At 42.8% G+C, this 21,890-nt stretch overlaps 1 protein-coding gene across 1 annotated transcript; it reads right to left on the bottom strand.

Moving 5' to 3' along the window:
- Positions 1-5,148: 5,148 nt before the first annotated feature.
- Positions 5,149-7,047, bottom strand: LOC135229041 (zinc finger protein 883-like). The gene has a single exon (XM_064278779.1). It carries the CDS (start codon positions 7,045-7,047, stop codon positions 5,149-5,151), a length of 1,899 nt encoding a protein of 632 aa, XP_064134849.1.
- Between the last annotated feature and the right edge of the window lie 14,843 nt (positions 7,048-21,890).

Raw genomic sequence — 21,890 nt, 5'->3', positions numbered from 1 at the left:
TGTTTTTCTTTCCCTCCTCGCTCTTCCATTGTAACCATCAAAGATTGTTTCCGTGTGTAAAACTTCTTAAGTTTTTTAATAGTGGTCTCGAACAGTATTCGTCCTTTTGTGACTGACCCATTTCACTCATTAAAATGCCCTCCCAACTCATCCGTGTTGTGAGATGTTCCGCAGATTCATCATTCTTCATTATATTTGCATAGTATTTCATTGTGTTCAGGTACCATAGGTTGTTTACCCATTGTCATGGATTGAATTGCATCGCCCCCCCAATATATCTCTCATTTTCAATAGGTCATGATTCCCTTGTATGATTGTCTACCATTTTATCTTCTGATTTCTCTATCTGGTGTAAATCCTATCACTATGATGTAATAAGATGAATTAGCAGCAGTTATATTGATGAGGTCTACAAGCCTAGGTAGTGTCTTAAGGCGATCTCTTCTGAGATATAAAAGAGAGAAACCATCAGAGAGAGATGGGGATCTCATATCACCAAGAAAGCAGTGCCAGCAGCACTGTGTGTCTTTTGGACCTGAGGTTCCTGCACTGGGATGCTCCCAGACCAAGGAAAGACTGATGACAACACAGAGAGAAAGTCTTCCCTTGGAGATGACAGTGCCTTGAATTCAGACTTCTAGCCTTCTGGACTGTGAGAGAATAAAATTTCTCTTTCTTAAAACCAACCACTTGTGGCATTTCTGTTATAGCAGCACTAGATAACTAAGACATCCATTCACCTGTCGATGGGCACTTAGGTTATTTCCATCTTTTTGCTATTGTAGACAATGCTGCAGTGAACATGGGTATGGGTATGTCTATTTGTGTGATGGCTCTTATTTCTCTAGGGTATATTCCTAGGAGTGGTATTGCTGAATCCTATGGTATTTCTATTTCTAGTTTGTTTATGGAAGCACCAAATCGTCTTCCAAAATGGTTGTACCCCTTTACATTCTCACCAGCAGTGCGTAAGAGTTCCACTGTCCCTTGTCTTAGTCATCTAGTGCTGCTATAACAGAGATACCACAAGTGCATGGCTTTAACAAAGAGAAATTTATTTCTTCACAGTAAAGTAGGCTAAAAGCCCAAATTTGAGACGTCGGCTCCAGGGAAAGGCTTTTACTGTCAGCCTTCTCCTCAATCTATCCCCGCTTTGGAAGCCTCTCTGAGCAGGGACCCTGGGTCCAAAGGACACGCTCTGCTCCCGGCAGTGCTTTCCGGTATGAGGTTCCCCTGTCTCTCTGCTCACTTCTTTTTCCTTTTATCTCTCATGAAAGGTGGTGCATGCCACACCCCAGGGAAACTCCCTTTTCACTGGATCCGGGAGGTGGCCTGGTAAGGGTGTTACGTCCCACCCTAACCTCTTTAACATAAAACTACAATCACAAAATGGAGGACAACCACAGAATACTGGGAATCATGACTTAACCAAGTTAATACATTTCCGGGGGGACATAATTCAACCCATGACATCCCTGCAACCTCTCCAGCATTGATTTTTGGGTTTTTGTTGTTGTTGTTCTTACGTGCCAATAATGTTGGGGTGAGAAGGTAGCTCATAGTTTTCCTTAACTTAATGTGGTTTAGGTGAAAGTTTACAATTCAAGTCAGTCTCTCATACAAAAAGCTGTGCAGACCTTGCTATGCAGTCTTGGCTGTGCTCCCCTTAACGAGACAGCACATTCCTCCTCTCCACCCTGCATTCCCCGTGTCCATTCAGCCAGCTCCTGTCCCCCTCTTCCTTCTCATCTCGCCACCACACAGGAGTTGCCCACATAATCCTATGTGTCTGCTTGAGCCATGAAGTTCACTCCTCAGCAGCATCATTGTCTTATAGTCCAGGCCAATCGCTGTGTGTAGAGTTGGTTTCGGGAATGGTTCCAATCTTGGGCTATCAAAGGGTTCGGGGACCTTGGCTGTCAGGGTCCCTAGGTCTCAGGCAGACCATTAAGCCTGGGCTTTTTATGAGATTTTAAGATCTGCATCCCACTATTGTCCTGTTCCATCTGGTACTTTCTGCTGTGTTCTCCCAGGGCAATGATCACCAGCAGCTGGGCACCATCTAGTTCTTTGAGTCTCAGGCTGGTGGAGTCTCTGGTTTACGTGGCCCTGTTTCTTGGGCTCATATTTGTCTTGAGTCTTTGGTGTTCTTCATTCTCCTTTGCTCCAGGTGGGTTCAGACCAATTGATGCATCTTAGATGGCCGCTTCCTAGCGTTTAAAACCCCAGCGGCCTCTCACCAAAGTGGAATGCAGACTGTTTTCTTAATACATTTTGTTATGCCAATTGACTGACACGTCCCTTGCAACCATTGTCTCCAGACACCTGTCCTTACTACTCTGGCCTTTGAAGCTTTTGGTTGTATTGAGGAAATTCCTTTTGCTTTACTTCAGTTGTACTTCCCGTCGCCTACATTTTTGTCTGCTATCTAGTTAGTGAATATCCCTCTCTCCCTGCCTCGCTGTAGTTTTCATTTGCATTTCTTTAATGGCTAGTGATGGTGAGTGAGCATTTTCGCAATCCTCTGTTAGCTGCCCCACATTACCGTTATTAATGAAATTCTGCAGCTTTGGAAGTTATCAGAAATGAAATGGAACTCATAAAGATCAATATCCTAGGTTTTACTGAGCTGAAATGGACTGGTATGGGACACATCAGACATTCGTATGACCAACTATGCCAGGAATGACAAATTGAAGAGGAATGGAATCGCATTCATGATCAAAAAGAACATTTCAAGATCCTGCATTACAACACTGTCAATGACACCATAATATCCATATGCCTACAAGGAAGAACAGTTAATACAAATATTATTCAAATTTATGCATCAACAACTTATGCCACTGATGAAGAAATTGAATATTTATTCAACCACAAAGAGAAATGAAGTTCTGGTATTATATGCAAGGTGATCGATGAACCTTGAACACATATTACGAGGAGTGAAATAAGCCAGACACTAAAGGACGAATTTCATACAATTCCGTTTATGTGAAATGTCCAGAACTGGCAAAGGCAGAGAGAACAGTTTATTCTTAGTTACCAGGCGCTGGAGGGAGTAGAAATGGGGACTTATTGCTTGTTGGGTACAGAGTTTCTCTTTGGGGTGATGAAAAAAAACTTTTCTTATTCTTTAGGTGAAACATTACACCTTAAGTTAGTTTCTTATTAAGAAATTTACATAGATATTGTTTTGTGGCATTAGTTGGAATCCCCTGGGTTCCCTGTGTCCATTTGACCAATTTCCCTGTCCCTTCCTGCCTTCTCATCCTGCTTTTGGGCAGAAGGTACCTATTTGGTCTTATAAATCTAATTGAACTAAGAAGCACATTCCTCATGCTTATTACTTCCGGTTTTACACTCCTGTCTAATCTTTGTCTGATGAGTGGGCTTGGAGAATGGTTTCAGTTAGCGGTTCGCAGTGTGTCTGGGGGCCAAGGCCTCGGGGGCTCCTCCAGTCTCTGTCAGACCATGAAATCTGCTCAAACATGAATCTGAGCTCTGTTCTACATTTGTATCCTGTTTTGTCCGAGAATGTGTGTTGTGTTCCCTGGTAGGACACTCATTGCTGGCAGCCAGGCACCATCTAGTTGTTCTGGTCTCAGGCTGGTGCAGTCTCTGGTTCATGTACTCCTTCAGTACCTTGGGCTAATATTTTCTGTGTGTGTTTGGTTTTCTTCATTCTCCTTTGTTCCAAATGGGATGGGATGAAGAATTTTTGAAAGAGGGTTGATGGTTGCACAACATTGTGAATGTAACTAATGCATTTGTACACTTCAGATGGTTAAAATGGCAAAATTTATTTTTTACATGCATTTTACAATAGTTTTTAAATTCACTTATAAGAAACAAAAACAAATGATGTCTACTTAGTTCATACGAAAAAGATATAAGAAACTTCAATAGATTCTGCAGCCCGTGTTATAAAAACAAAACAAAAATGGGATGCCATATTTTTCATAGTTTTGAAATTGACTTTGTTTTCAGAGACATGAGGATTTACTGAAAAATTGTGCATCAAGTACAGACTCCCCATGCATCCCACCTACACCCACTGTTTCTCCTATTGTTAACATGTTGCATTCCTGTGGTGTGGGATACGTTTGTAACAATGGGCACATCAATAGTGAGACGTGCTTTTCAACTAAAATACATAGACTTCATCAGGGTTCACTCTTTGTGTTTATACTCCTATAGGTTTTGACAAATGCATACTGTCATCAGTCCATCATTACATTTCCTACAGAACAGTTACACAGTTGTAAAAATTCCCTGGGCTCCACCTATTCGTTCCTCCTCCCTCTCCCCAAACCCCTGGCAATCAATGATCTTTGTACTGCCTCTACACTTCATACTTTTCCAGAATGCCATAGGCTTGGGATCACACAGCATGTAGCTTTTCTAGACCGGCTTCCTTCACGTAGTGTGGATTTGAGATTCCTCCATAACTTTTCCTACCTTGATAGCTTAATTATTTTCATCACTGAATAATACACCGTTGAATGGATGTCTCACTATTTGTTTACCCATTTACCTATTCAATGACATTTTGGGTGCTTTCAATTATTGTAATTATGTAGAAAGCTGCTATAAACATTTGTGAGCAGGTTTTTATATAGATATATGTTTTGAACTCATGTGGGTAAATACCTAGGAGTGTTACTGCTAGATCAGAATGGGAGGACTGTGTTTAGATTTTGAAGGAACTGTCAGCTTATATTCCAAAGTGGAATTCCCATGGAATACAATTTTTATCAAAAAACACTCTTAAACCAAATACAAGAAGAGTGTATTTCATTGTATACAAAATAACATCCATAAAAGTATTAACAAATGTAAAACCACATTTCCTCCTGGCTATTCCCTACAGGCTTATTTGTTATAGTCAAGGACTTTCCGAAAGGTAAAATTTAGCTTGGACTGAGAAAGTAACAAGCACTGACGAGGACAAGCCCATAGTGAAAATGAATCTTTCATAGGCACAAAGGAATTCGAATGACCCCTTCTTGGAGGTAGTACTGCTTTGTTACACACTGAGAAACTTTGTTCTTTTATCACTGACTTTCAGAAATTTGCTGTTTGAAATTATAGAATTAAGGATGAAACACCCCCCTTTTGACAGAGTAGTCTCTCCACAGTGAGATCTTATATGTGATGTGAGGTGTGATGAACAGGGAAAGGCTTTCTCACGCTCCTTACATTCCTAAGTCCTCCACTATGAGTTTTTATATGTCTTGTGAGAGAAGAGCAAGTACGAAAGGCCTTCCCACATTCTTTACATTCATATGGCCTCTCTCCAGTATGAATTCTTCTATGTGTCATGAGGCCTGAGGACTGCCTAAAGGTTTTCCCACATTGCTTACATTCATAAGGCTTCTCTCCACTGTGAATTGTTATATGTGTGGTGAGGTTTGAGAGCTGACGAAAGGCTTTCCCACATTCCTTACATTCATAAGGCCTCTGCCCATTGTGAGTTCTTATATGGTTAGTGAGGTTTCCTGAGTGACTAAAGGCTTTCCCACATTCCTCACATTCATAAGGCCTCTCTCCACTGTGAGTTCGCATATGCAAGGTGAGGTGTGAGGGATCTGTAAAGGCTTTCCCACATTCCTTACATTCATATGGCCTCTCTCCAGTATGAATTCTTCTATGTGTCATGAGGCCTGAGGACTGCCTAAAGGCTTTCCCACATTGGTTACATTCATAAGGCTTCTCTCCACTGTGAGTTCTTATATGTGTAGTGAGGTTTGAGAGCTGACGATAGGCTTTCCCACATTCCTTACATTCATAAGGCCTCTGCCCATTGTGAGTTCTTATATGGTTAGTGAGGTTTCCTGAGTGACTAAAGGCTTTCCCACATTCCTTACATTCATATGGCCTCTCTCCAGTATGAATTCTTCTATGTGTCATGAGGCCTGAGGACTTGCTAAAGGCTTTTCCACATTGCTTACATTCATAAGGCTTCTCTCCACTGTGAATTGTTATATGTGTAGTGAGGGTTGAGAGCAGACTAAAGGCTTTCCCACATTCCTTACATTCATAAGGCCTCTGCCCAGTGTGAGTTCTTATATGCTTAGTGAGGTTTCCTGACTGACTAAAGGCTTTCCCACATTCCTCACATTCATAAGGCCTCTCTCCACTGTGAGTTCGCATATGCGAGGTGAGGTGTGAGGGATCTGTAAAGGCTTTCCCACATTCCTTACATTCATATGGCCTCTCTCCAGTATGAATTCTTCTATGTGTCATGAGGCCTGAGGACTGCCTAAAGGCTTTCCCACATTGCTTACATTCATAAGGCTTCTCTCCACTGTGAGTTCTTATATGTGAAGTGAAGTTAGAAGAATACCTAAATGTTTTCCCACATTCCTTACATTCGTAAGGCCTCTGTCCATTGTGAGTTCTTATATGTGTAATAAGGGATGAAGCCTGACTAAAGGCTTTCGCACATTCTGTACATTTATATGGCTTGTCTCCACTGTGAGTTTTTCTATCATTAGTGAGATGTGAGGAACACTTAAAGGCTTTTCCATATTCCTTACATTCATAAGGTCTTTCTCCACTTTGAATCCTTCTATGTACAATGAGGTTTGAGGATTGCCTAAAGTCTTTCCCGCATTCATTACATTCATAAGGCCTCTCTCCAGTGTGAGTTGTTATATGTGTAGTGAGGTATGAGGGCCAACCAAAGGCCTTCCCATGTTCCTTACATTCATAAGGCCTCTCTTCACTGTGAGTGCCTAAATGTGCAGTGAGGGCTGAGGAAAAATGAAAGGCTTTCCTAAATTCCCTACATTCATAGGGCTTATCTCTGTTATAGAAAAGGAGGGATAAAGGGTCACTAGAACTTTCTTTACTTTCACCCTTGTGACCTCTCACATGTGTCCAAAAGGACGAGAAACTACAGAAATCTTTCCCATACTCATTACATTTATACTGATTGTCACTAGTGAGTGTTGTCACAGGATTCTTAAGAGTTGAGATACAAATGAAATCCTTCCCACATACCTCACACTTATGGGGTTTCTTGCCACTAAGAGGTCTCATAGGAGTGGTACCACCACAGGCTTCTCTACACGCAATAAACTGACAGGCATGTTGGTTATGTGATGAGGGATCCATGATGGCTTTTTCACAGTCAGAGCATTCAAAAGGATTTACTTCTGGAGGATTTCTTTTCTGCACGGTAAGATTTGGAATCCGCCTGAAGGTTTTCCCACACGGATTGTCTCCATTTTTTTCACGGAGGTTTTCTACTGCATGAATTCTGTTAAAAACAGGCAACATGTTGTTGGAAATCAATTATTTCCACTTCACCATTACCTAACAAAGCGAACATGCAGTTTTTCGCTTGACTTCTCTCCTGTTTCATACTTCAAATCATCTAGCAGAAATAGTACCATAATCGTCACTGCTTTTCTAAAATATGAGGCTTTCTGATCATTGTGTTTAAGTGAAATATGTTTCAAATACTCAATGTCTGACACACATTTATGAAAAGGTTGTGAAAATTCTCTGAACACGTAAGTTTTCAGCAAAGTTTATACATACACAATATACGTACACATATATATATATTTATATATGTATAAGCACAGATCAGGGCTTCAAACTGGTTTGTATTGCTTCAACAATTGCCCACGTAAATAACGGCAGTGTTCGCGTTGGATATCTGTTGCCCATCGGATTTCAACCTGTGTTGGGAACAAACCACAGAGCCCTGAACAAAGATGGCAGCCAATCTCACAGCTTTCAATGTGCGTCGCTGCCCACAGTACTGTCAATAATCTGATCTGCATGAATTCGAAAAAGTGTCAGGAACCTGCTGCAGAACACTCAATAACAGGACCGTGACAAGCAACACACATTCAAAGCAGTGTAGTGGGACATCGTCTTTGTGCAGGGCACTGCCAACTATTCTCTGCTCACGTCAAAATCCAACAGGCTATGCAATGTGTACACCATCCTTCTTTATGTTTGCAATTACTGAACTGTTCTGAAACAGTTGGAAGCCTTGGTATATACACATCAACATATGAATGTGTATTTTAACGTCATCACAACTTAGGATTTTCTCCAGAAGCACCGTTTTCTCTTGTTGGAATGACACTCACCTCAAGCGACTCTCTTGGTTTTTATGATCATCTTTATTACTGTGTGATTCAGAGGTTTCTCCTAACATGGAGGACCAGGTGTTATTTTTTATGTATCCCACCATTATATCTTTGCTGGGTAACTTTTCTCCATCCTTAAGGTTTCCAAAGTCTGACCCAATAATTCAAGTTGAGGTTCGCAATATGAAACAAATGGAAAGAAATTATTTGGGGAAAAAAGACCACTGTTAATAAAGACGTAGCCACATTACACTGTTTCAGCACTTTACCAATGGTTTAGAAGCAGTTTACTAGGACATACTTCTATGAACTTTGACAGTGACGGAGACATGAACAAGCGTAGTTAGAGCTAAGTAGAAATATACTGGACACGATATACATGTAACATTAAAAGAGGAAAAGGATCCGAATAACCGCAGCTGTGAAAGGATTGCTAAAGTCAGAAAAGGAAGCTCAGGTTTCTGTGAAGTTGTGTCTCTGGGAAAACAAATGTGTAGAGCTGACATGGTTCTCAGGAAGAAACGCTTATCATGAGGGAAGACAGTGAAGAGTAATGAGGAGTTCCTTGACATTGAGGCAATACTTTGCTCTTCAGGGTCTCTGAAGATAGACCGGTGTGGGTTGATTTGCAGCAAAATAATCATGTCAAACTTATAATCAACACAGTAATACTCTACACGGTCCCCAAATACAATACTCTCTGTGCCCCAAAGTGACCCCTAAAGCCAGTGCTTACATTTACAACACTTAAAGAGCCTCAAGGCTTTTAATTACAAGAGAAATGAAAACTAAGTATAATACATACTGCTTTGTGCTCACGGAAAGCCAAGATACATGAGCTCTATGGGCCAAAGGACCATGCCTCCTTTATTTAATGATTTATTCTCATTCCTCAGCCCAAATTCTGGAGTAAACTTAATGAGTAAAATAGTTTTCTTCACTAAAGGAATAATAGAAAACCGAAAAAAAAAAAAAAAAAAAGGAATCTGCTCTTACCTATTGAGGCCAGGTTTCTGAAGGTTTCGATCATCACATCTCTGTAGAGTTTCCTCTGAGTACGATCCAGCAAAGCCCACTCTTCCGGGGTAAAGACCACAGCCACATCCTCAACAACCACTGAGTCCTAAAACATTGACACATTCTGCATCAGCAAGGTACCATGGACTTCAGTGTGTACAAGAATGAAGGGTGAGCCTGACAGTCCTGGGGAACAGAGGATTCTTAGGGATTTGACACAAGGTTCTGTGTACTATCAAGGTCTACTCTAGGGTATGGCCATCAGCCTCGTCCCTTCACTAACTACATTCACTTCCTCACTGATTGCTTTCTGTCTCACGGACTTCCAGCACTGAAATTATCTCTCTACAGTTCGACTGTGACCAATTGCAGTCGTATTCTCCTCTCTCTTTACACTCTGGAATGGTTAGAAAACATAGCAGACATTAGAGAAATGCTCTCATTCAGATCTTCACTTCCTTGTGAACAAACAATTACCACTCCTTCCGTAAGCCCTACCAGAACACACTCAACAAAACATAAAGCACCGGGTGGAGACAGGATGATGTATAGTAACTGGTACACACTGCAGAAGGGCAGTTTTGCTTTTGTTTCTCACAACCATGGGAGGACCAGGGGCCAATATCAACACACTGGCAACCCAAACACTGAGCTGGTCATATTTTCTTCAACTCTTGGAGATAAGCATGTGGCTGATTCAGGTCAGGAGACTCTCATTCAACAGAGAGCACCAAGGCCCAAGGTGGGAATGTGATAGGTCCACAAACACAGTCTAATGTTAGAAGAGGACAAGGAGCAAAACATCTGCAGAAACAACAACACCACACCCTTGTGTTTGCTCAGTGAGAAAAGGTTACCATTTCCATCTGGAAACCCTGGTGGCATAGTGGTTAAGTGCTACGGCTGCTAACCAAAGGCTCGGCACTTCAAATCCGCCAGGCGCTCTTTGGAATGTCTATGGGGCAGTTCTACTCTGTCCTATATGGTCGCTAGGAGTCGGAATCAACTTGATGGCACTTGGTTTGGTTTTTGGTTGGGATGACTGTAAAACATGATGAACGTAATCAGTGTCACCAAACTATACATGTAAACGCTGTTGAATTGACAAAGATTTTGTTAGGTATAACTTCTACCACAAAAAAATTAATTTTATAAGTAAGCTGAAATGCAGATGGTTTACCGGTTAAATTGCCCGTGGAGCCTAGGAAATAGACTTACACACCAGCCCTCTAGGGGCTGTGCTTTAGAATTCTCTCACATTTCCAGCCCCTGGAAGGCACCTAAACATGACTACCTGAACCCTGACCACTGGAAGCCCCTGGTCTGTAAGAGTGACCTTTCTGAAACAGCAGGAATCCGTTGGGTTTCTCGTGTCAAGAGGAGAGAAAAGGCTGCTAAAAGACGCCTTCAGTGCTGAAACAGAGTAATTTTAAAGAAAGAAGACTCCTCTTCTCAGGGAAATGGTGACGTGAGCAGCCTATGACATCTCTAATCTGTGCCTCGTATGATCAGATGACAGCAACTTTGAACCAGAGCCCAAAGCCAAAGGTCTCCTCCACTGCAGTGGGCGAGGTTATATATTTTAAACTCACCAAAAACCCTGATATTTATTATAGAATAATGATGAAATGTCCCATGTACTGAGCAACTGTGATTTTTCTTTCATGACTCTTCTAAGCAGATATTATTTCAGACAGGTCATAGCTGAGTAAAGTTAGAGATGTTCATTTAATCACATCCTCAGTGTTTCCCACATGGAACTCTGCTGAGCCAGGATCACAATGCAGGTCAATTTCTCTTTGAAGTCTAAATTGCTGACAACTCCATTTCTGTCCATATGCATACAGTTTTGTTGTTATTTTTGCTGTTACCGTCCAATAACAGCATAAAAAAAAAAAAAAAAAACCCAAACCCAGTAGATGATCTAAAGTCCTCTTGAATAATAGGAAGAGGAGACAAAGGTAAACATTCTATTCAATTCTTACAACCAGGACATACTTCTCTTGGCAAAGCCCTGTGTCTCAGACAAGACTTCTTCCCTCCAGACCCTTAAGTGCCTACATTCATTCATTAAAATTCATTCAGGTCCTACTGATACAGAGGCTACCGCACATTGGCAAAGCAGCTACAGCAGTGAACAAAACGAACACCCCGATGAACATGCAGAGTAAATTCTTTGAGTGGGGACAGTAAATTTAAATACATAAACATGTATATATAACTATCATGTGGCAATGTGTTCTATAAAAGAATTCAGGTCTTTGAGAAGAAACCGTTCTAGAAGGAGGAAACAGCCAGAGCACAGGTCAGAAGGTGTGAAGGTGTCTTGGATGTCTTAGGAAGAGCCAAAGGCCCCGCGTGGCTGGAGCCGAATGCAATGCAGATGAAAAACCGTCTTAGGAATCTGGAGGGGTGATTGGGGTCAGTGGGCTTATCATGTTCGGGGGAACTCGTTGGCAACTGAAAAGAATCTGGCTTTTAATCTTAGTGAAATGCTGAGTAATTTTACACTTTTGAGCAGTGGAGGAAACTGGTATGATACCTCTCAATCCTTTAAAGACTCAAAGTGCTCCAGTGCCTAGGGGGACTCAAGAACACTGTTCAGAGACATGGGACAAGGATGGCTCTAGAGGGTCGGGGCTCAGCCTCCACAGCCAGAGCTCCTCTGTCTTCAGATTCAGGACAGAAGACTCTGTCATTCAACACAGAACACCAGGAACCGGGACGGGGGAAGGGGGGATATTAACACCGTGTGATGCTACCTCTGAGAGTCACATAAGGAAGGTGACACCAGGTATTCAAATCTTCAAATGCCATGTATGTAGGGATGAAGGACCCAGAGACAGTGGAGCAAGGTATTAGGGTGCCTCCTAGGGCTCAGTTCCTCAGCCTCCTCTGTCACTGTCTTCTTCACTGAAACCACAGTCCCGCAGCACACGGCTGCTTCCCCAACAATTCAGATCCAGCCTCACCCACATAATGCTAAGGATAACCCAGTTCTGCGTAGAACTCACCATTTTCTTCTCCAGCTTCTGGGCGTCTATGGAATGACGTCTCTGACCCCAAGAAGCCACTTCCAGGAAGAGGGACAGGACTGGAAGCAGAGGCCTGGGCAGTCTGGAGGCAGATGAATAATGTTTGGTCCACACACCAGTGACAGCAATTGAAATCCTTCCCTGTGATTGATGGATGTGCCAGAGGGTCGCCTGAGGTCCCCAGCTGCCTGGACTGGACTAGTTCTCCCTGCACCACACCTGAGGTCTGAAATGGAAGAAGGATGGGGAAGAAACAGTGTGGAGGAAGCAGGGAGTGACAGGCCTTTGGCCTCCTCCCAGGCTCAGGGCAATGCTCCACCCTGAGGGCCTTTACACTAAAGGCAGAACAGGCTCCAGCCCCCACAGCACACACCTGCATTCTTCAGGAAGCTCCACAGGCCTCTCCTTTCTGCAACAAGATCACACATGGAGGAATTTACCTCTCCCACAGCATGAGAAGCAACCAGGCCTGGCCAGCCTGCAAAACTTGAACCTGATTTCCTCCAGGGACTTAGGGATTCAATGTTCAAGTTGTGGGCTTACCTATGTACCTTTGTTCCTGGTGTCAGATGTCACTGTTATCTGACATTAACATGGATGAAATTTTAAGAACATACTTTTCATATATTGACAATGAACTCATCCTGGTTCATTTATTTTTAAGTTATGTGCTGTAAAAACCTTCCACTGTGGCTTTCTAAAACTTTTTCATCTCACTTATGACACTGTAATATCTGATCAGTATTTTTTCTGTTCCTTTGGAATTAACTAACATTTCTTTCTGCCCCTTGACTTGTCTCGTATTTTTTCCCCCTTCATTTTCAAACCATGAGAACACCACTCACTAAGATTTTGAGAAATCTGGGGGGATTCCTGAACACTTTTTCTTCCTGATATAGATCAACAAATAAATCAGAAAATCTTTATGCTTTCACGAAGGACCCGTCTCGTACTTCACTTCCTATTTCTTTTCACCCTGCTCCCTCTCCAGCTTGAGTCCTATTTCATTTCTTGGTCTCACTGTCAATGAATTCTCTGTTGCAAGATCTTTACACCAGTGTCTCCCCTCTACGAATTACCCTTATTTTTTATTTTCTGTAATACAGCTCTCTAATTTTAATTCACATCATTATTTCTCGACTAGTATTTCCAGCATAAACCACGAGCTTGTTCAGTATGTGGAAAACTCAAGTCCCATCCCAGAATTTCTCAATCGAAATTTGCATTTCAACCAGATCCGGGGGTTATGCACATTGACAGTCAACCGTGAGAAGCATTCAGTGATGTACAGGAATGAGCAGTCTATGAAGGGATGCCGTTTTATCCATCCACACCTCTATTGTATCACTGGCTATCTTCCTGATTCACAATCAATCTCCGCGTCTAGGCCTCCTCACAGTCTTCCCTAATTTGTTCATAACAAGCTCCTGCCTGACATCATTCAATCATCGTTGTCACTTCCAAATTCTATCTGCGGCATAGGAAATGCTCAGTGCCCATCAGTGGCTGTCCATGGGCCTTCCAAAAGCCCAGAGTATTCAGCACGGTTCTAAACGATCTGTTCCAATCCAGCTCACACAAACCTCACCACTCACTTGTTGTTTTCTCTGCTTTAATCACCTCTGACTTCCATCAATGAATAGATAATACTTGGTTCTCTGCTGTCTCAGGGATTTACACATTTATTTTTCCCAACTGAAATACTCTTTCCACCCCCACCCATACAAAATGGTATCAGCTCTACACAACACTGCATGTAGCTAAAAAAAAAAAACCTTTTTCTGAATCTTCACTGAGATAATTTCCCTTTTCAAGCAGTTGCACCTCACTCTCGGGTTAGGTCTTTTTAATACAGATATCACATATCCTTAGTTTTTCATTCTTTCTTTAAAACTGTCTCCCAAGCTACATGATAAATCTATGGGCAGACACTCTGTATTTTGTCTTCTTGTTCCTTCTGGCCTTTGACACTGATCATTGAGGACACACACAGATTATTACCTGTTATATACAGTCCTCAGCAGCACTATCCAAGAGTACTTTACGTGAAGATAGACATGTTCTGTTTCTGTACAGTCCAATATCGTAGGCACTAGGCCTATGTGCCTATTCACCACAGAATATATGACTAGTGCAAAGAAGGAACTCTACTTTTAGTTTTAATTACTTTTAATTGAAATAGCAACACACAGCTAATGGGCATCACACCTCAAGTGAACTCACCAGACCCTTAAGCAACCAACAGGGCAGAGAGGGCATGAAAGCTGCCAGCAGCACAATGCAGAGCTTCATAGTTTTGGGCTTGCTAAAAGTCTGTCACATAGGGAAATGGAACATTGCACTCAGTTTGCTTTTACTTGCATCATGAAGGTTAATGTCAACCTCAATTGGATTTACCTCATTCTGAAAACCTCAATGACATTTAAACATAGAAATGAGTGGGAATAACTGAGGGGACAGGAGGGACACTTTCTGCAGAGGTGACATTTGAAGTGAGACAAGAATTATAGGAATTATTGGGTTCGTAAGTTTTCCTCTAATCAGCAGAAATACTTGGTGCGAAGGCCGAAAGGCAGGGAAAATGTTGACATGTCTGAAAAAGATTTTTCTAAAAAGATGTCAAGAGTCTATGAAATATGAGGGTGTTCTCAATTTAAGTCAGATGTGGAGGGTCTTGCCAGAGAGGGTAAAATATGTGGATTTTTTCTGGATGTGATTGAGAGTTGGCTTGGTTTACATTGTTGATATCTGCCTCTTGCTGCTGGGTGGAGGCTGTACCTTCCTCTGAAAAGAGAAATAGGAGAAGAAAGTTCAGAGCTACCTTCCTAAGGGAGCTCCCCTCTCACGGTAGCTTGGACTGTTTCCCTGAATGCAGTGAATGAATGAAGGCGGGTGCAGCTTACCGGCTGGGAAAGCCAGGTGAGAAGTAGATTTGTTCAGGTGAGACTTTAAAACCTCTGTCTTGGACACGTTAGGTTTCAGAGCGTTACAGTCCTTAGTGTTCCAGGTGGGCTATGGGAAGGACTTGGTGTCTGAGTCCATTGGGACCCAGGAGCCTGAATCTCATCCTGTGGGCCGTCTTCTGCTGGCCACGAACAATCACACTGTGTCCTCTGAAACAGGCTGCATTCCCACTTCTGAAGCTGCAAGCTAAAGGAGAGGAAGAGCAGAGTGTTGGCACGGATGAGGCCTTTAGCAAATAATTAATGGTTCCTGGCACAGATTCTAACGTCTGACAGCAGACATTTGGTTACTGTACTAAGGGACTGGACGAGCTTGATGCAGACCAGGGGCTGGTAATTACAGTCAACTTCTGGATGAAAAGCTTCTTTTTTTCTGCTTGACTTTCAAGGCTGTGTGAAGACTTCTCCTGAGTGAAGACATCCCTTATTTTAACTGAACCCCTGCTTACACTTGTACACGTTACAGTGAATTCTTTAGATCTTTGTAAACACCCAGGCGTATATGGAGGAAGCATGTGAACCTGCCTTTGTGGTAACTCAGAAAAACGCCAACATGGAACTTCATGTGGTTTAACCTGTTTCGTTGAATAAGAAATTAAATGACTACCGTGTGTGTGTGTGTGTGTGAGAGAGAGAGAGAGAGAAGAGAATCTAATAAAATGAAGAAAGCTTTCTTCGCTGGAAAAAAAAAAAAAAAGCTGATACTGTCATGGTATCTGAGGAGCATTTCTTAGATTCTCACCGAGGAAAACTCAGTAGTTTTGAATGAAGGCTTGAATTTGACATGAAGTAACATGACAACGGTCATGTCTCCAAAGGAAAGTCCCATCCAGAATGGGAGTACTCCTAGAATATCTATCTCTAGAGAAGGAAAATAGGAGGCACCACATTATTCAACACCATGTTGAGATTAAAAGTGCTGTTTAATAATTGGCTTTACTGTACGCAGTTTTAAAGTTTTTGACTCATACTATATTTTTACAATTTAAAAAAAGAAGCACGTTTATTTTCTCCACACACTAGCTTTCAACAATGGATTCTGAGCTACAATAGCAAAAAAGCTCAAGGAATAAAAGACAAAACAGATCAATTAAGACTCTCAGCAAAGGGAAGAGACAATCTACAGAATGGGAGAAAATACACTGAAACCTGTGAGAGCTGGAATTTGACAGGATTGCCTTCTTTTTCTGGGTCTTGCAATTTTTCCGCCTTTTACGCAGCGCAGCCTTGCCACTTTTTGGTCACTTCTTTAATGGAAAATATTTGAGTTTTCCTACTCTGACAGGTTTCCACCTTAGAGGTTCCAGCTTTCGCAGGTTTCACTGCATTTGGGAATCATAGATGCCATAAGGGTTTAGTATCCAGGACAGAGAAAGACCTCCTAAGTGTCAGCAACAATTATAAAATTGGGCAAAAAACTGAAGGAGACATTTCACCAAAGATGATAAGCAAATGGTCAATAAACACATGAAAAGATGATGAATGCCCTTGTCATTAGGGAAATGCAAACCCAAACCACAAGACACACCACCTCATCCCTAGGAGGATGGCTACTATCAGAAACAACAAGAGTTGGGGAGAATATGAAGAAATTGCCGCAGGGTTGCAAAATGGTTCAGCCTCTGTGGAAAAGTGTGCCTGTTTTTCAAAATGTTAAACATACGAATAGCCTATGACCCAGAAATTTCCATTTATAGGAGCGCAGATGGTGCAAATGGTTAAGTACCCGCTTGCTAACCAAAAGACTGACAGTATGAACAACAACAAAAAGAGCAGATGTTGAGGCTGCTGATGAACAACCATATACCTCATGGGACGTGGTTCCTTGCTTTGGAGGTTGAGGGTTACGCTTTCATGGGACATCGCAGTTAACTGGCCTAATAACGTGTTGAGTGATTTAACCTCCTAGTTCACTGTGTGGTGCCTGGGGTCTTACAAGCTGCCATCCAAGGCACAAAAGTTGGTCTGTATTCACCTGGAACAACCGAGGAAAAAGTTGAGTCAGGAAAAGGAGGAGGATAAGGAATGTGTGGTAACTGCCTCCATGAACAGCTGCCTCATTGGCCATGAGAGTAGAAGAACAGGAGAGTGGCTGGCTGCCATTACGGAATATCTTCATCGAAACTTCTAGAGCAGAATCCTGATCTAAAGAGGGAAAATGCACAACAGAATTTCAAATTCTTATGGACTCCAGGCTTCCTGGAGCCATGAAGGTTGGATGAACCCCTGAAGCTATTGCCCTGCGATCATCTTTAAACCTTAAACCAAAAATATCCGTTAGAGTCTTCTTAAAATCGAACAATAGTTTAGCTTAACTAGTAAACAATGAGCCTTGAGCATTCTGCTCTTTAGAAAACTGTCTCTGTGGGATCAAACTGACAACAGCAACTCAGAAGAGCTGACAGGAACCCTAGGGAACACTGAGTTTGTGTTAAGGGGAGAACAACTCAGAAAAGTTCAGTGAGAATGGTTGTGTGACTGGAAGAACATAATCAATGTCAGTAAACGGTACCTGTAGAAAATGTTGAATTGGTGTATGTTTTGCTGTGTATATTCTCCACAACAAAATTATAAAATTATGTAACTAAAGAAAACAAAAGTTGGCACTTTTCACCTGTGGCAAAGACGCCATGATTTGCTTTCGTTAAAATTACAGCAAAAAAACCCTACACTACAGCTCTACTCTGTCACGTGGTCTCACCATGAGTCTAAAATTACCTCAATGATACCTAACAAGTAGATACACAAAAGTCTTGAAAGTAGGGATGCAAACAGCTATTTTTACACCAATGTTCAAACACCACTATTCAAAATAGCAAAAAAGTGTAAAAAAAAAACAAATGTCCATCAACAGATGCATGGATTAAAAAAATAGAATATTATTCGGCCATAAAAAGAGATTAAGTTCTCATAAATGTTACGCTATGGATGAATCTTGAAAACTCTATGCTAAATTAAACAAGTCAGACACAAAAGTATAAATCTTGTACAATCTCACTTAAGTATCTGTAATAGCCAAGTATATAGAGACCAAATCGTTACTAGGGGAAGATGGGAGAGAGGAGGGGAGTTAATGCTTAGGCGACACTGACTTTCTTCTAATGGTGATGGAAAATCTTGGAAATTGATAGAGGTGATAGTTGCACAACATGGTGAAAGCAATTGACGTTGAATTCTGCATGTAAAAATGGTTGAAAAAGGAAAAAGACTTGTTATATTTATATTACCACACACACACACACACAGGTACCATGAAATGACACTATTAAGAAGAAAGAAAGAAATTTAGTTTCTTGGTTGGAATGTAAGTGAAAGGAGGGAGCTTTAGATACTGTGAGGATATAGACAGGAAAACTGGTATTTCTAAGATTTCACACCAACCTCAGGCTGTACTAACCTAAAGAAATAAAATCACATTTCAAGAACTGCAGTGTGTAAAGAATTGGTTTTTTAAGGTAATTAGATCTAGATCACCTGGTTAATATGTGAAAAAAAGACTCCTTCCATAATAATAATTAAATATATATGTACACACAAAACAGGAACTATAATTCATAGCAACTTTAAAAAAGATTAAGCACTGGCACTCTCAATAATTTCTCCAACAGGACACTGAAATATAGACACTTGAAATTTGCTCCATAGGGTTTTCAGCGCTGTGACCTTTCAGGAGCACATAGACAGGCCTGTCTTTCAAGGCACATCTGGGTGAGTTCAATCCACCAACCTTTCCGCTAATAATCTGAACATTTTCCGCCACCCAGGGCCGCCCTAATTCACTCTTTCACTGTGTAAAATAATTATTATACAAGATGAGGGACCTTTTCAACACTGCAGTGTCGCTGACCCTCTAAGATCTGAAGTATATGGGTTAGTGGCGTTACAAGGGCCTCCCACCTTCCCTTCATTCCTAATTTTCGCCGCTCTGACTCTAGGAATACGCAGGCTTTGTGCTCCAAGAAGCCGTGGACTTTTTAAGGACTGTGCTTCCTTGGTAGCAGAAACAATGGTTCTGAAACAGGCTGTCAGCCATAGTGGAAACCCCAGGCAACACCCCTCCCCCCTCCCCTTTGTCTTGCTAACCACAAGCTTGTTTTGAGCAGGAAGTCGCAGCAGGTAGTGGCTGGGTCCATGGACTAGCCCTAGTTACACCCTGAAGCATGCACAGATTGAAATCACATCCTTCACCTGACCCTCCCCCCACCCCAATATAGGCAGGGGAGGGCTAAAGGCAGAAGAATCCAGGTACCAAACCCAGCCCCTGAGGCCACTGGAAACAAAAAGCTCCCCAGCTCCCCTAGTCAGCCAGCACGTGGCCATAAGGTCACTAGACCCCAGGTGCTCCTTGTATGTGCAGACAATAAACTTGCCACTTTCTGTTGCCCTTGCAATCAGTGTCCATCTTATTTCAATCGGCTAATAAGACAGGGCAAGAACCCGAGTGGTTAGGTTACAGTTCAATTCCCAGTACCCAATCTAGCACAGACTACACACCCAGGGTGTGTCATCTCTATAAATCGTTCGTCGCCTGCATTAAGACCGTTCAGCAACATCACATTTTATATCGGACCAACTACGACTGGCTGTATGGTTTCTCACACAATCGTGATGAAAATTTCTGCCTTAACGCCCCAGGAATTCCTCGAAAGGTGCCTGTATTAAATGTTTTCCTCCTGAAACTGGGATAAACGTGCTCCTAAACGTACGTACTATTTCCAAGTCATGTTTGTTGATTGTTCATCAGTCCTAAATACATATACCCATTAAAGGAGGAGGTTATAGTCCTCGCCACAATCTTCATTTCCCCGGGACCACTAATACTCAACAAAAGTCCTGCCTGATGAAGGACAGAAAAGAAAGAGGAGCCGTTTCAGGCAGGGAGACTGTGATCACTATGCCCCTTGAAGTAACAACAGATTTGCATTTGAGTTCAGACACTACCACTGAGTAGATATTTGTCTACGGGCGAGGTATTAAATTTCTCCGAGATTATTAGACTTCTGTAAAACGTTACAAATCGTCGCTCCCTGGCAGTGGTGTTTGGAGGCTCAGAGAAGGTCCCTTAGACGAAGTCCTCGACCCCGTGCCCAGCCCTCCAGAAACAGCTCAGTAAACGGTAAATACACGCAGGGGCCAGCAGTGACTGAGGGCTGAGGAGCAGCTCAAGGTAACCGCGCACCTGTGTCTCCACAACACGTGGGGACGCGCCATTCAGACGCCGGGAGCGACCCGAACCCCCAGGAGGCCCGGGACCCTGCATGTCTCCGCGTTTCCTTAGCAGCACAGGTCTGGGCGGCTCCCACCACCTCACCTGTCCACGCACCGACACACACAGGGAGCGACCCCGGCGCCCGGGAGGCCCGGGACCCTCCATGTCTCCCAGCTCCCTAAACGGCACAGGTCTGAGCGGCTCCCACCACCTCATCTGTCCACGCACCGACACACACAGGGAGCGACCCAGGTGCCCGGGAGACCCGGGACCCTCCATGTCTCCCCGCTCCCTGAGCAGCACAAGTCTGAGCGGCTCCCACCACCTCACCTGTCCACGCACCGACACACACAGGGAGCGACCCCGGCGCCCGGGAGGCCCGGGACCCCGCAAGTCTCCCAGCTCCCGCAGCAGCAGACGTCTGCGCGGCTCCCATGCCGCCAACCACCTCACCTGTCCACGCACCGACACACAGGAAGTGACCCAGGCGCCCGGGAGACCCGGGACCCTGCTTGTTTCCCAGCTCCCTCAGCAGCACTGGGGTGCGCTGGTGCCCACCACCTCACCTGTCCACGCAGCGACACACAGAGGCCTCCAGGAAGCAGTTGCTGCCACACGCCGGAGGAGCCGGACGGACGCCGACCAAGGAGGCACACTTCCGCTTCCGGTGGGCAGGAGAAGCAGCACAAGTCCAATAGGAACACAGAAACTAGTGATTAATCTCATTCATTGGACGTATGGGAAAACGTAAAACAAAATAACAACGAAAATATTCATGAATTTATCAAGCAAAGCAGGTAATATGGCCAGGTAGCATTCAAACCAAGAAAGCATTGAGCATTGAATATTTGTAATTTATTTGTCTAATAGAGCACACATGAGTAGGAAAAAAATAAGCATACAAAATCACAGCTGATCTTAGGTACAATCAGGTAGGTTCCAACTCATAGTGACCATACGTAGAACAGAACCAAACACTGTCCGGTCCTGCACCATCTTCACAACCATTGCTATTCTTGATCCCATCATTGCAGCCACTGTGTCAATCCACCTCATTTAAGGTCTTCCTCTCTTTCGTCTACTTTAACAAGCATGATGTCCTTCTCCAGGGACTTCTCCCTCCTGATAATGGCCAAAGTACGTCAGACGAATTCTCGCCATCCTCGCTTCTAAGTAGCATTCTGGTTGTACTTCTTCCAAGACAGATTCCTTCGTTTTTCTGGCAGTCCACAGTACATTCATTATTCTTCACCAACACGGAAACTCAAAGGCATCAGTTCTTGAGTCTTCCTTATTCATTTCCAGCTTTTCTATGCATATGAAATACTATTGGTTGGGTCAGGTGCACCTTATTTCTCAAAGTGATATTTCTGCTTTTAACAGTTTAAACTGGTCTTTTGCAATAGTTTTGCCCAATTCATCATTTGATTTCTTGACTGCTGCTTCCATGGGTAAAAGTTTCTGTAAAAAATAGCTCTAAGAACCTCAATAGGAGGATGCTCTTTAGTAGCAATTACAGAGGGGCAAATCAAAATCCATAGACATACTATTT

This window comes from Loxodonta africana, chromosome Y, assembly GCF_030014295.1.
Source record: "Loxodonta africana isolate mLoxAfr1 chromosome Y, mLoxAfr1.hap2, whole genome shotgun sequence".
Classification (NCBI taxonomy): Eukaryota; Metazoa; Chordata; class Mammalia; order Proboscidea; family Elephantidae; genus Loxodonta; species Loxodonta africana.
This window is presented reverse-complemented; position numbering and strand designations above follow the sequence as displayed.

Excerpts from the sequence above, each read along its gene's own strand:
- LOC135229041 (XM_064278779.1), bottom strand. The coding sequence starts at position 7,047 with ATGAGACCTCTTAGTGGCAAGAAACCCCATAAGTGTGAGGTATGTGGG.